This window comes from Tachypleus tridentatus, chromosome 10, assembly GCF_004210375.1.
Source record: "Tachypleus tridentatus isolate NWPU-2018 chromosome 10, ASM421037v1, whole genome shotgun sequence".
NCBI lineage: Eukaryota > Metazoa > Arthropoda > Merostomata > Xiphosura > Limulidae > Tachypleus > Tachypleus tridentatus.
In genome coordinates, this window is record NC_134834.1 from 136,462,222 (window position 1) to 136,476,879 (window position 14,658).

At 33.8% G+C, this 14,658-nt stretch overlaps 1 protein-coding gene across 2 annotated transcripts in view; it reads left to right on the forward strand.

The window, feature by feature from the left end:
- Positions 1-14,658, forward strand: part of LOC143230414 (uncharacterized) — a 57,721-nt gene that overhangs the window by 9,385 nt on the left and 33,678 nt on the right. For both annotated transcript variants that reach the window (XM_076463927.1, XM_076463928.1), the window contains exon 3: positions 9,644-9,747. In XM_076463927.1, coding sequence (XP_076320042.1) covers positions 9,644-9,747 — 104 coding nt within the window. The remainder of the gene's footprint in view (positions 1-9,643; positions 9,748-14,658) is intronic.

Below are 14,658 nucleotides of genomic sequence, written 5' to 3' on the forward strand. Positions count from 1 at the left end.
AAACAATTTAATATGTAGAAAACTTAAGTTCGATAAGTTTATTTTATTGTGAGAAGTAATTAAACACGTGGTTGTATTTTTGAAGAATGTACGAACCTCGTTCTTTAAGTAAAGTTAAGATATGAACGCTTAAAGTGAACAACACGTAAAAAAAAAACTAGAGAACAGTCACAAATATCAGACCTATGTGATTATTTTGCGAGAAAAGTTTAGCCAAGAATATATTGAAAGAAAATTCCAGACATGCTATTTTAGAGAAAACTCGATATGTAATGGCTTTTTTTAAATTAAATTTAAATCCCTGAATATATTACTAGAAAAGACTTGATATAATTATATTGTTGTAAGCTATATTTTTGATATCTTAATCCGTTACCTAGAGAGCATAGGATGCCTAGAAATTTTGAAAGATCTGACATGATTGTTTTTCTAGTGTATTCGAACGTAGATGAGCCCTTTAAAGGAACAAAAATTATATGTATGAAAATGTTAGATAACGTTTCCTTCCTTCTTTCTTTTATTATTAAAACCCTGATGATCTCACTATATGTTAATTGGATATCCTGCAGAACTCTGATAACACTGGATTAGTTGAGGAAAGAGAATGTTAAACTGTAAATTACTCTATCGACCGGCAATTTTTCTGGGACACACAGTCAGCAAGGAAAGTGTGTGTTCAAATTCATCTACTGGATCTACACCAAATAATGTACATGAAGTAAGAGGACTTTTCTGTTACTATTGTTGTTTTGTAAAATATTTTTCTGATACAACTCGTCTTCTACATAAATTACTCTGAAAAACATAAGTTTTGTGCTTCTAATTATGAAGAAGCATTTAAGAAGGCGAAGAAGGAATTGATAATTACTTCTGTACTGACATACCCGGTTCTGAAAGATCTACTTATTTTTGGATACCATCGATTTTGTGGTGAGAGCAGCTTTGTCACAAGTACCACACGGAAAATAACTTGTGATTCCCTACTATATCAAGGCAGTGAATGCCCCAGAAACGCGGTATTATGTATTTTTAGTCCTAAGTCACTTCCATCATTACATTTCAAAAAACAATTATGCAGTACAGAAACGGCTGATGAATTTTCGTAATGTAGAAAGTAGCAAAATGGTTCCAAAAACTCCAGGAGTACAACTTTAACATTATACATAGAACCATAGAACCATAGAACCATAGAAATAGTGACACTTGCAACCATAGAAATAGTGACACGTTAAGACCATGTGTAAATGATGAGCACAAACATTGTGAAAATAGAGAAGCATAGTATAGATAATATCCAGTGTAATCCAAGATAGTATAGATAATATCCAGTGTAATCCAACATAGTATAGATAATAACCAGTGTAATCCAACATAGTATAGATAATAACCAGTGTAATCCAACATAGTATAGATAATATCCAGTGTAATCCAAGATAGTATAGATAATATCCAGTGTAATCCAACATAGTATAGATAATAACCAGTGTAATCCAACATAGTATAGATAATAACCAGTGTAATCCAACATAGTATAGATAATATCCAGTGTAATCCAACATAGTATAGATAATATCCAGTGTAATCCAACATAGTATAGATAATATCCAGTGTAATCCAACATAGTATAGATAATATCCAGTGTAATCCAAGATAGTATAGATAATATCCAGTGTAATCCAACATAGTATAGATAATAACCAGTGTAATCCAACATAGTATAGATAATAACCAGTGTAATCCAACATAGTATAGATAATATCCAGTGTAATCCAACATAGTATAGATAATATCCAGTGTAATCCAACATAGTATAGATAATATCCAGTGTAATCCAACATAGTATAGATAATATCCAGTGTAATCCAACATAGTATAGATAATATCCAGTGTAATCCAACATAGTATAGATAATATCCAGTGTAATCCAACATAGTATAGATAATAACCAGTGTAATCCAACATAGTATAGATAATAACCAGTGTAATCCAACATAGTATAGATAATATCCAGTGTAATCCAACATAGTATAGATAATATCCAGTGTAATCCAACATAGTATAGATAATATCCAGTGTAATCCAAGATACCACCAGTAATGATGAAGAACTTATGTGTTCTAACATCTAACTGTAACCTGCTTATGCGTAAGTTACAAGTTTGAAACCAACTGTTCAGTGGTTCAAGAACAATACAGCAAGGCCCTCATAGCAAACAGCTGCTCCACAAAGCCAAAAATAAAGTTCTAATTATTTATTTATGTTTAATTACTTATGTTTACAAGAGAGCTCATTATGTTAGAAAGGGGAAAACGTCAGTGGACAAAACAAATATTACATATGGTATTTCCCTATCCTCCTCTTTCCAAAACACTATGTTTTCTCCATAACCTTCCAGTGACCAGGCACTTGAGTATTAAGAAGACCCTGAAGCATGTAAAAAAACACTTTTACTGTGTTAGGTGCTGTGTTGTACGCAAAATTGGTATCAAACATGTGAACTCTGCTTTGAGTTGAAAGGGCCACAAAAGAAACATCATAGACAGTTACAACAATAGTGTTGAAGACCATTGGAAAGTTATTGTTGGTGTGTTTAGTACTTTCCCTAGAGTAACAGTGTGAATAGGTACTCAATGATTTTTATAAGTTCACCAAATGGCCATAAACGTATGTTGTTACTAACCAGAAAGCAAAACCTTTTAGTAGAATCTCTTTAACGAATTTGTTTCAAGATTCGTCGTCCCCTTTGAACTTCAGTCGGAAAAGGAATGGAATTTTGAATCAGAGTGTTTGCAGATCTTTGGAACTACCCAAATACAACCACAGACACTGTTAAATGAAATAGTCATGTATATGGACGAACATTAGAAAACGTGTGATCATATTTTACACTGTCACTAATGAGTTATCGCATAGCAGAAATAAAACTATTGGCCACACATCGTCAGGAGAGAACAGAAAGTGCCATCAGACCGTGCATTCTTTCGTCTGGAGAACAGTTATCTGAAAGAGTTACGAAGGACATCTAGAGATATTAAGAAACACCGTCGATGACATATATGATTTTACCTGTAAAATACTTAAATTATCTGTTGATAAAATGAGGTGACATCGTATGGCCGTACAAGCCCTGATAATACAAGAAAGGTCGAACTCCATAGTTAAGCAGATTCTGACAGACATCTTATACTTTATTGAAAGGAATTAATGATGTGATTTGTAGAATCTTGAAGAATAGGCAAACCAAGCTAAACGTCATCCGTTGTGGTCAATTTTGGAATTACATCAATGAGAGAACAGCCACTTGGGTAACTCCAGAGAATAACATGACAGTGTAACACTACCTGCTGAGCCTTAGACAGTTTACTGTACCGTATTTGCCCGAATATAATGCTCTTCCGAATGTAATACGCACCTAATTTTGAAAGGTTAAATTGAATAAAATGTGTTTTTTTCTACACGTTAGTTGTACAAAATTTATTGAACAGTTCCTAAATGCAGTTTACAACTATCAATGAATTAACAAGTTTTTGAAATCTTTCATTGAAAGTTTTTTGCATGTCAATTTTACAAAATTTATTAAAACATTTATTCGTGGTAATACACTAAGCTAATAATTCATTTTCACATAAATATCAATCATCGCTAGAATTGTCACTTCCATCGGATTGGTTTTCTTGAACCTTTGTTTCATTCTCTTCTGATCCCCACAGCATCTGATCCATCCCATCATTTTATAGGATACGCAACATTTTTTGAGGATGCTTTGATGATTTTCGGAGGTAGCTTCTAGTAAAATACTTAACAAAACTGAACGAATATAATGCGCAGCCAATTTTTCGGGAGGTACTTAAGAGGAAAAAAGTGCGTATTATATTCAGATAAATATGGTAGTTTATAATTTTTTGTATTATCTCAAAGAAAGGGGCCGCGTTTAAAACTATATTTTTAATGTTATAACTTGTTAGATTTGTTTGAAGTTAAGCACAAAGCTTCACAATGGGCTGTCTGTGTTCTGCCCATCACGGGTATTGAAACCCAGCTTCTAACGTTAAAAGTACATATGCATACTGATGTTTCACTAAGGGAGCTCGTTAGTTAGAGAGTGTACTAGAATGCCTAGAAATTTCGAAGGATGTGATGTCAAGTTTTTGTAGTTATATTCGAACGTAAATCATAAGTACGGCGTTCTGCGAATCGTCTTTAGATTACTTAATTGATGAGTCAGGTAAAGAGAATCACGAAGATAGTAGGTAAAGCTATTTTAGAATATAAAATGAACCAGTCAATGTGTTAACTATCGCGGTTGCTTTGTACAAGTAAAATTTTCGTTATTTAACGTCATTTATAACTAACCATAGAGCAGGTTGTGATAGAGCACAACGTTTCAAGTTTGGAAAAATGGCAAAGAAAGAAATAGAAAAGTATTTGAATTGTTGGAAAAAATCAAACAGATATGTAATTGTATTTTAAAAAATCCCAGGCAAGTAACTGTTCATTTTATTTCGGCCCGGCATGGCCAAGCGTGTTAAGGCGTGTGACTTGTAATCTGAGGGTCGCGGGTTCGCATCCCCGTCGCGCCAAACATGCTCGCCCTTTCAGCCGTGGGGACGTTATAATGTGACGGTTAATCCCACTATTCGTTGGTAAAAGAGTAGCCTAAGAGTTGGCGGTGGGTGGTGATGACTAGCTAGCTGCCTTCCCTCTAGTCTTACACTGCTAAATTAGGGACGGCTAGCACAGATAGCCCTCGAGTAGCTTTGTGTGAAATTCCAAACAAACAAACAAAATCATGTTATTTTTATTTTATTTTTTGCTTTTAAATAACATATTATACAAGTGATTTTATTATTAGAGGTACATGCAACAGAAGTTCTCAATTTGTGATTTGCAGGTAAGGAAAAGAAATATAAGTCGAGTTATGTAAGTTTAGATACGTTAAAATAAGTTACATGATAATAACAGCCGATATGGAGTCGTGGTGGAACGTACCACTGCTTGGTATTTTGTAGATAATGTGATATCTCCGAAGATCAATCGCTTTTGGAAAGAATATATTACATCCCTTTCTGAAGTCAAAATGTTCATACACTTTAAATGTTGTGTTCAGGTCGGATATATAGAATTTCTCAGGATATAATATCCCTTATAGTGATTGCGCTGCTACAAAAGGAATATGGATAAACTTGGAATTTCATGACTGTCTAGCAAGAGCCCTGCGACAAGTCATACCCCATTCATGATAAGCAAAGTGCGAAGTCTTGTAACAGAAGAGTAAATGTTAGAAAACGCTCCACACGACTCAGGCAACAGTATGCAACATAGTTAAGAAAGTTCTCCATCTGGAAAAGCGACACAAGATACATATATATAAATGTTTTCCACGACATACCACTTTAACTGTCACATACCTCAAACAGATGGAGATTGAAATGGGTATTTATGGCACATTATATGAAGACATACTGGTCAAGTCGTAATCGAACAGTTAAAAGAGACACTGGGAAATCGTTACCCTCTTACTATAAAGTTATTACGTAAGACTTTAGGGAGAATGGGTGCGTATGCCTTGTATAAATAGCACCCATACGATGGAGTCTTTTACAATGGAAACAACGCTGCAGTTTTTTGTCAAGATGCACAGTCGTCAGACAGAAATTTGTCAGATGTGGCGGCACAGACTTTAACAACGTAGTAAAGGATCCAAAATCATTTAGTATAACGTACTCAACATCTATTAATACAATAGCGGTTCACTGAGATAAAATAAAATAAAAATAGGTGGTTCACGAACTAGAACCTTTGACAACCATTGACTTGAGTAAGCGAAACTGTTATTAGTAGAGCAAAACAAGTGATTGTAGTATCATAAAAACTCATAAACTTAAGGCCCGGGATAGCCAGGTGTTAAAGGCATTCGACTCGTAATCTGAGGGTCACGGGTTCGAATCCCTGTCACACCAAACATGTTCGCCCTTTCAGCCGTGAGGGTGTTATAAAGTGACGGTCAATCCCACTATTCGTTGGCGAAAGAGTAGCCCAAGAGTTGGCGGTGGGTGGTGATGACTAGCTACCTTCCCTCTAGTCTTACACTCCTAAATTAGGAAAGGCCGGCGCAGATAACCCTCGTGTATTTTTATACGATGTTAAAAAACAAACAACAAACATAAACTTAATTTTGTTTCTATCCATATGAAATTAAATAGAGCGGGAAAGTTTATTTCAACAACCAGTTCATAAATTTTTTAAATGATTGTTTTGTTTGTAATTACACACAAAGCTACACAATAGGCTTTGTTTGCTCTGCCCACTACGGGTCTCGAAACACAGTTTCTAGTGTTGTAAGTACGCAGACATATCGCTCTGCCACTTGGGGACATTTTTTTAGATGAAATAAACCAACTGGTCAAGAATGGTTAGGGTGAACAAAACAGTTAAAATTTAGTGCGTATTGCTGAAAATACAGAATTATAGATATTTTAATAATACTTTTAAACTCTCCGTATAATATGTTAAAGTATTTCTTACATAGTTAAACCCATTATATCGATATGTTTATAATTGTGTAATGTTTGCTAGTATTACTAAGAAAATATTTTAAGAACACAATGAATAAATGTTAGATAACTAAACAAGGATTTACCTAAGTTCATATATGTTAGGCAATTATCCAATATTCCATACTATTCTATGGAATACACATACGTTACATAATTCAAAATTAGTTTACTCTTAAACACTGATCCATCACAAACTGGATGTATTTTAGATGGCTATATTTTAGATCAGTGACTCATAGTAAATTTTTTTTCTATAAGATGTACGCAAATAGTTTTATTTCCAATCCGTCAACTTCTAGTATTCGATATGTATTTTATTATAACATTCAAGTAAAGGCTTTTGATGCATTGTTTAACGAATAATTTTGCAATAAAAATATTTGACTTTGATGCTAAGTCTGTATCTAGAGCAAACATGTTTGTGATGTCATAAATGTAAGTTGCGTTGAGGTGGCTATAAATATCTTATTGATCACATGTGAAAGGATGTCCTGTTTTGATACTAGAGCTACGAGAAAAACATTGTGTATTTCATGCTATATCGGAAGGGGAGGTTATCTGAGTTCATTCTTTGAAAATCCCGCGCTTTTTGCTCAAGAGCACGTGTTTATTGCAGCGAGTTGGAATACCAGGAAGCTAAATATTTTTGCTGCCCTGACCAACTTTTAATAAATTTAGATAAACTACAAGGCATTATTGTGAGAAAGGGAAAAACTAAAGAAATTATTTTAAAAAGTGTGGCAAAAGAGAAGAAGGTAATCTACACAAAATAACATAAATTAAACAGAGTTTGTCCAAAATATTGTGTGTTATAATATTGTGTGCTTGAAACATTGGTAAAACAGAGACATAAATCAGCGTGAAGGGGACAAAACAGTATAAGATTACAACTGCGAAATGGAGAAAAAAAATGAAATTAATATTATAAAAACATAAAGGTAAGAAAGATATCAGAAACACATCATACAAGACAATGAAAGGTTAAATTAGGGATAGTAATTTTAAAAAGTGTCAGAATTTGGAAATTGTCACATGAAGAAGTAGATCATTTATGAAACTGTGAATATAAAGAAATTAACTATTTTTCGTTCATTTGTTCTAACTGAAATTGTGACTCAATCAGTTATATATTTTACAATTCCTTTCCACTTCTACTCTGATAAAAGTATCAATTTACATTGCTAGCTTTGATTGCATAAAGTACCAGGCTTTGTTGGTTTAACTTATCTTGCAGGCTTCTTTGGTGTAAGTCATCAATTTACCATCTAGGTGTAAGTTACTATTCACGCTCGCATTTATTAATTACTAATTTATCATGTCTGCATTGCTGGTTTCAGTTCTGTAGAAAGAGAAACAAGTTTTTGTTTGTTTGTTTTTGGAATTTTGCACAAAGCTACTCGAGGGCTATCTGTGCTAGCCGTCCCTAATTTAGCAGTGTAAGACTAGAGGGAAGGCAGCTAGTCATTACCACCCACCACCAACTCTTGGGCTACTCTTTTACCAACGAATAGTGGGATTGACCGTCACATTATAACGCCCCCACGGCTGAAAGGGCGAGCATGTTTGGCGCGACGGGGATGCGAACCCGCGACCCTCAGATTACGAGTCGCACGCCTTAACACGCTTGGCCATGCCGGGCCGCAGAAACAAGTCTTTGTTGTAGTTAGTATAACACATGCTGTCATTGATGCACAATCAGGGATAATTAGAGAGAAAACAAAGAAGGAAATAGTAAAGAACAATTCGAGGAGAGAGAGCAGTCCAGACTTGAGTGTGAGGCGAAGCCAGTGATTAAGTGATTACTGATATTACTGGAAAGCGTGCTGCATGATAAACTAGCTACGTTTAGATTTTACCCACGAATCTACACGAAGCGAAACCACGATTTTCTTGGAGGAGCTAACATAAAAACATTACACTAGGTTTTTTCGTGTAATGAGATCAGTCACAGTGATCACGAGCTAATACGTCTATCTGTACACCTGTCGATATGTTAACCACTTGAAGTAACGACCCACGCGAATGAATATTACGACATAATTTACTACGTCAGTTTTTGTAAATCAGTGATTACAGTAAATCTCTAGTTTATAGAATGAAAATTATGTTTCCTGTGAACAACACTGTGGACCTAGTAACTGTAAAGAGTAAAAATAATAAAGAAAAATAATGATTGCATTAGGCTAAACGTATTTTGCGCAGTTGAAGTTAACCTTCCAATGTGGAGAGTATCTTTAGCTTCATACTAAGTCAATGTATAACCAGTTCGTGACGCTGGTCAGTGAGATTCGTGTTTGGTGTTAATGTTTTATGAAGTACGTATATTTGATTATCCTGTAATAACGTAAATGTATGAATGTTTTAGTCTAAACCACTTTTGTTGTTCTAGCGTATCTGTAAGTGTTGCTCAACCTTAGCATAATGAGTGTTTAAATTTAGCACAGAGTTTCATTGTTTATAGTTAAGCACAAAGCTACACAGTGGGCTGTCTGTGCTGTGCCCACCATTGATATCAAAGTATTGTTTGCAGTGTTATAAGTCCGCAGAAATGTCACTTGGAGGAATAGCATGGAGAAAGGAGTTCCTCATGTATCACACTGTACTAAGCGTGATTATTGTAATAAATGCAGTATTATGCATTTTGTCATTTGTGTGACATTTTTTCCCCTTCCTGCTGTTCCCTAATGGGTTAGCGATAATTTTACGGACTTAAAAACTAAAATCTGGATTTCGATTTCTGTGTGGCGTTGCGCTAAAAAAACAAACACTTTCTGTTATATTTGAACACTATTAAGAAATAAAAATAAGCGATTCGATTAATATACTAACAATGGGTAATACGTTGAAAATTCTTATCTCTACAGTGTTATAACTACTGACCTAGACAAATGAATGTATTGTTATGGGAATGAAGTATAACATGTAAAATAAGTGATTTTATCTTAATTTTTATTTTATCAGTCGTCTTCTTTAGATAAGTTGTTGTTTGTAATTTACGTTGATCATGTTAATTTGCACTATTTTATGGTAAAATATCTTGATAAACATGCTACAAATATGTTCAATAATCACTGATCTTTATTTAGATGTTCAGGCCTTACTTATTGCCGATACAGCTATGAACTTGACCATATGGGTAAGAAATGCTCTGGGGCTGGTGCTGTAGTCATCCAGTTCGTCTGTGTTTATGGTAAGTGGAAGGTTGCCATACGGAAATTAGATTTTAAAATGACTGCTGAACTTTTTTGTTTGTTTTTAAATTTCGCGCAAAGCTACTCGAGGGCTATCTGCGCTACCGTCCCTAATTTAGCAGTGTAAGACTAGAGGGAAGGCAGCTAGTCATTACCACCCACCGCCAACGCATGGGCTACTCTTTTACCAACTAATAGTGGGATTGACCGTCACGTTATAACGCCCCCACGGCTGGGAGGGCGAGCATGTTTGGTGCGACCGGGATTCGAACCCGCGACCTTCGGATTACGAATCGAACGCCTTAACACGCTTGGCCATGCCGGGCTCTGAACTTTTTGAATAATATGAGCTACAGAATGTTCGCACCGATCAGGGAAACATAGGCTGAAGAAATTGAATACCAGTTTTACTTTAGTTTCTGGAAGTGGATAGAGATCATTTTCTTTGATAAATGTGCTGAGATTTAAGTCTTGTAGCTCTAGACTACTAGAGTTTGTGATTGTACGTATTGTTGATTTACTTCAGCCATGTACTTTTAAAAGTTTCCATTAGTAAATTATATTAGACAGTAATGAAGAATATTAGCGTTTGTACATGTGAACGCATACAGTAGATATATTTTCAGATCTTTTGAAAATTAAGTTTTCTGTTAATAAAAAAACAGTTAACACACACACACACATATATAACACGATGAATTAAAACCAACAATAATCATTATCACGTGCACAGTAACTAACAACTGTGAGAGGGATGTTTGTCCCCTCTTGATGGCTTAGTAGTAGGTGTCACATCTAACAACGCTAAACTTTTGGTTTCGGTGCCTGTGGTAGATAGAGTACAGATAATCCACTTAATAAACAAACAAATAGAGAGGGTCGTTTAAATATAAGATTTAAAATTCTAGCATAATATAGAATATATATGGTACGATAAATGGACTTAGGATATAAAAGGGTGACAAGTATTTATTCCTTTGAGGACTGAAACTTCTTTAATTTTTTTTATTAATATCTGGTTATTACGTAGTATATCTGCATTTAATTTGTGAAATAGAATGTCCAGTTTTTCAAATGTTTATCAAAATGAGAATGAAATTTAAGATGTTAACTTAGCCAATTGTCAAATAAGTTCCCGTTTCACCGATATATAAAAGGTAACTCCTTAGAACTATGTGCTTGATATTTGTGTCACATTTTTGACATCGAATTTGCCCACTGTTTTCTATTATTGTTATTAGTCACTGGTTTGGTGCTGCATACTCAGACGGCTGTGGTATGGGTATTGTTGTTCCGTGGGTTAAGAATGTGTCATACAGATTTAGTTTAATAGTTATAGTAGACATTTATTTACAAAAATGAAGTGTACGTGTAGGCTTACAAGTACGAATAAAAAAAGTGTACAAAACTTCCTTGTTTTTAAGCCCTCTAGAGGTTCAACGGAAAGTCTGATTATAACGCTGAAAATTGGGTTTTCGATATCTGTCCATAGTGGGCGCAACACAGATAGTCATTGTAAAACTTTGCGCTTAGTAGCAAACATGCCTTATTATCAAACTGATCCGGCAGTAACTTAGCTCATGCTATAGAACTTAAAGTGTTATGTTTTGTATTGGAAAAAAGATTAATTCTAATTCTACATATAAAGATTTTATCACTCTTAATTCAGTAACTCTTTATATCCATATGAATAATAAATTATTTTGTGCCATTTTATCCATACTTATAAACCACTTAAGCTATAGTTTCAGTTATTGATAAATTATTTACTATGTTTAAACAAAAATGTATAATATACAACATCATAATTTTTATCTATCAGTCTTATATTGTCGTGTTATTATTTTATTATCTTCCTAAGATAATTCACATCACTGTATGAAAATTATTTTTATACTTTTATATGTCCGGATTATAAAACTCTTCAAAGTTTCAGCCATTAACCCATATCAGTTGTTCACCCTTTTGGTAATAAGTGTCTTAAATGTGAACTTTGACAATATTTTAAAGTATACTGTGAGTAAAGTGTAAGTTATAAAGATTAACTATAAAAACTCCTGTGTTGAAGATACTTACATGAAATATATTGTAAAGTTACCAATTTCTACATCTATCTAGAACTGTTTAATTTTACCTATGTGAGAGATTTTGTTTGACAAACCAGAAGCAAAGAATACGTGTTGCAAGATAAATAGTTTAACATATAATTTCTTTTGTCTCTTCTGACGTCATTATTGACAAGATAGAGAGTTTCCATGGTAACAAGTCAACGCGTGCACTGAGCTTCCTGAATGGTTAGAAATTACGGATTCGGATATTAATTGTCACATTTCTGGTTAAGCTGTAGATCTGGGATTCTAAGTGTAAAAACATTCTTTCTAACACCAGATGATACTCTTTTATATTATTATGTAGAAGATAAAAAAAATTGTTTTATCATTACTTAAACGGTTCGGTGTTTCATTATTTATTGTTCCAGCAAAACTGTTTGAAACTGAGAATTTGTGTGTTCAAGAAACATATATATTCCTTTCTGGTGTTTTGTGGCTTGTGATCTCAACTGTCGAACTTCCTAAAAAGTATCCTTATTACTTTAGAAATTCAGTTTTAGAACTTTGACCTGGTCAACTAACTACACCAGATACATTACATCGGTGGGGAAGTATTTTCGTGATATTTAACAAAAACTATTATTTTCAATTGGATTATATTATTGATACTGGTGAAGGTTATGTGGGAATGAGCCACGACTGCAGAAAGAATGGTAAGAAAAGCAAGTGTTGCAGAATATAATTGATTTATTTGTACGATACAACTAAATTATTTACGGTTTTCAAATTGTAAATTTGAACGTAATTTGAAATATTCGTCATAATGTACAAGGTGACTTGTTCATTTGCTTATATAAAAGTATATAGAAAGTTCATTAATTTTTGGGTGCATGTGAGAGTTATAAATTAATGCATGGTGATTGTTATTCTGGACAAAAAAAAAAGATCAGGTCTACTATAACGTAATCTGTATATACAATTAGACATTTATTGTGATTGTTCTTATAGTCTACAGATACGTCTCAAACGCTAGTGACATAGTGTTAAATGTACTTCCACAGGACCCCAGAAAGCGTTCTGTTTCAAGAGTAAATAAAACAATAAAGAATAACATACATTTGTTAATATGTCATACTTTATTGTAGCCTACATTTTCACAATTCTTCTCGTGATTCGTGGAATGTTTACGTTTTATTGACGCCACGACAATACAAATTGCAACGTTCAGTATCATTTTACTGTCTACTGACTGACTAATAGACAACACACTACTGTATAGTGATGTAAGTGGTTAAAACGAGTGACCCCTACAGGCGACTTTCCGCCCCCGTTTGGAGAAGTAAGCCTGTATATATAAACATATAGTGCTTATTGACTGTTGTATACGGCTATATATACTTGTCTAATACCTGTAGACTTGTATCACGCTAAATATACTTCTCCGACACTTGTTACTATTGTATAAGTTTGTATACACTTGTCTAACACTTATTATTATCGTATAAGTTTGTATATACTTGTTTAATACTCGAGATTGTTTTATAAGTATGTATATACTTGTTTATTACTTGTAGACTGTTATATCACACTATATCTACATGCTTAATATTTGTGACAACTGTATATACCTGTGTATACTTGACTAATACTTGTGAGTGTTGTAAAAGCCTATATCTACTTGTATAACATTTATGATTATCGTATAAGCCTGTATATACTTGTCTAGTACTTGTGAATGTTGTATAAATTCATATTTAGTATAAATGATATATATGATGTTATATTACATATTATGATAATTAAACTGAAAAAAGTGCAAAAGAATAGTTCAAGCATTCAATTTACATTAGTGGTTCTGTAAACGTGAGTTCACTAGTAGAAAATATACTATATTCTGTGCTGTAGATTGTTACGGGTTTTGTTTTTTTCGGACGAGTCTTCGATTTATTATGTTACGTATATTAACGTATTAACTATTTCAAATAACCAGGAATTTGAATATGAATCTCGAAGTTATCTTGGTTGGCTTAACGCTGTTTATAAGGTGACTTTTACCGAATAAGATAATTAATGTCCTCGTAGAAACACTGACGTCCAAAGATGATTCACAGAAGTTGAATGGTTTGTAATGTTTGAAATCTATGAACATTCCTGATCCAATTCTGTAGTTTTCCGATTAATAGACGTTAGTCACGATTATATCTTCTGAGGCCTATAGCATCCTGACTGTAGCTGTCCAATAATAATATCCTTCAATTACTGTCTCTCGGCTTTTATACAACGCGATACTCTAGAATAGTGGTTCCCAATCAGGGCTGCGAGATAGCGTTCCAGGGTGTGCGAAATAACATTTGTTTTGGCCACCTTCACCTTTATTATTAAATAAATAATTACTGTGAGGGGTGCGAGAATATATTAAAATTTTTTTAGGGGTGCGGGGCATAAAAAAGGTTGGGAACCACTGCTCTAGAACGTTCACCAAAGTTCGAACGCTCTTGAGTTTTCGTAAAACAAGTATTGTTGATTTTTTATTCTCAAGAACCTTCTACAATTTCGAGAACAGGCGGCACTTACTAAATACACAGTCAACAATGCACGTCACATACAAAAAGAAAGCTATAAAGAAACAAACATGGGTACTAAAATAAACGTATAACGGTAAATCCGTTACAAGATTTACATGTATTCAGCTATTTCAAACTCTTACGTATACAACATTTTTACTTTCTTTTGACAAAAAAAAAGCAAAACAAAACGTGATTGGACTTCGAATTTGTTATTAAAGTAAGTGACACTTTTGTAGTTAATTCATTTTTGTTTTGTTTTAATACTTAGGAGCTCTTTTCATTTTAAATATAA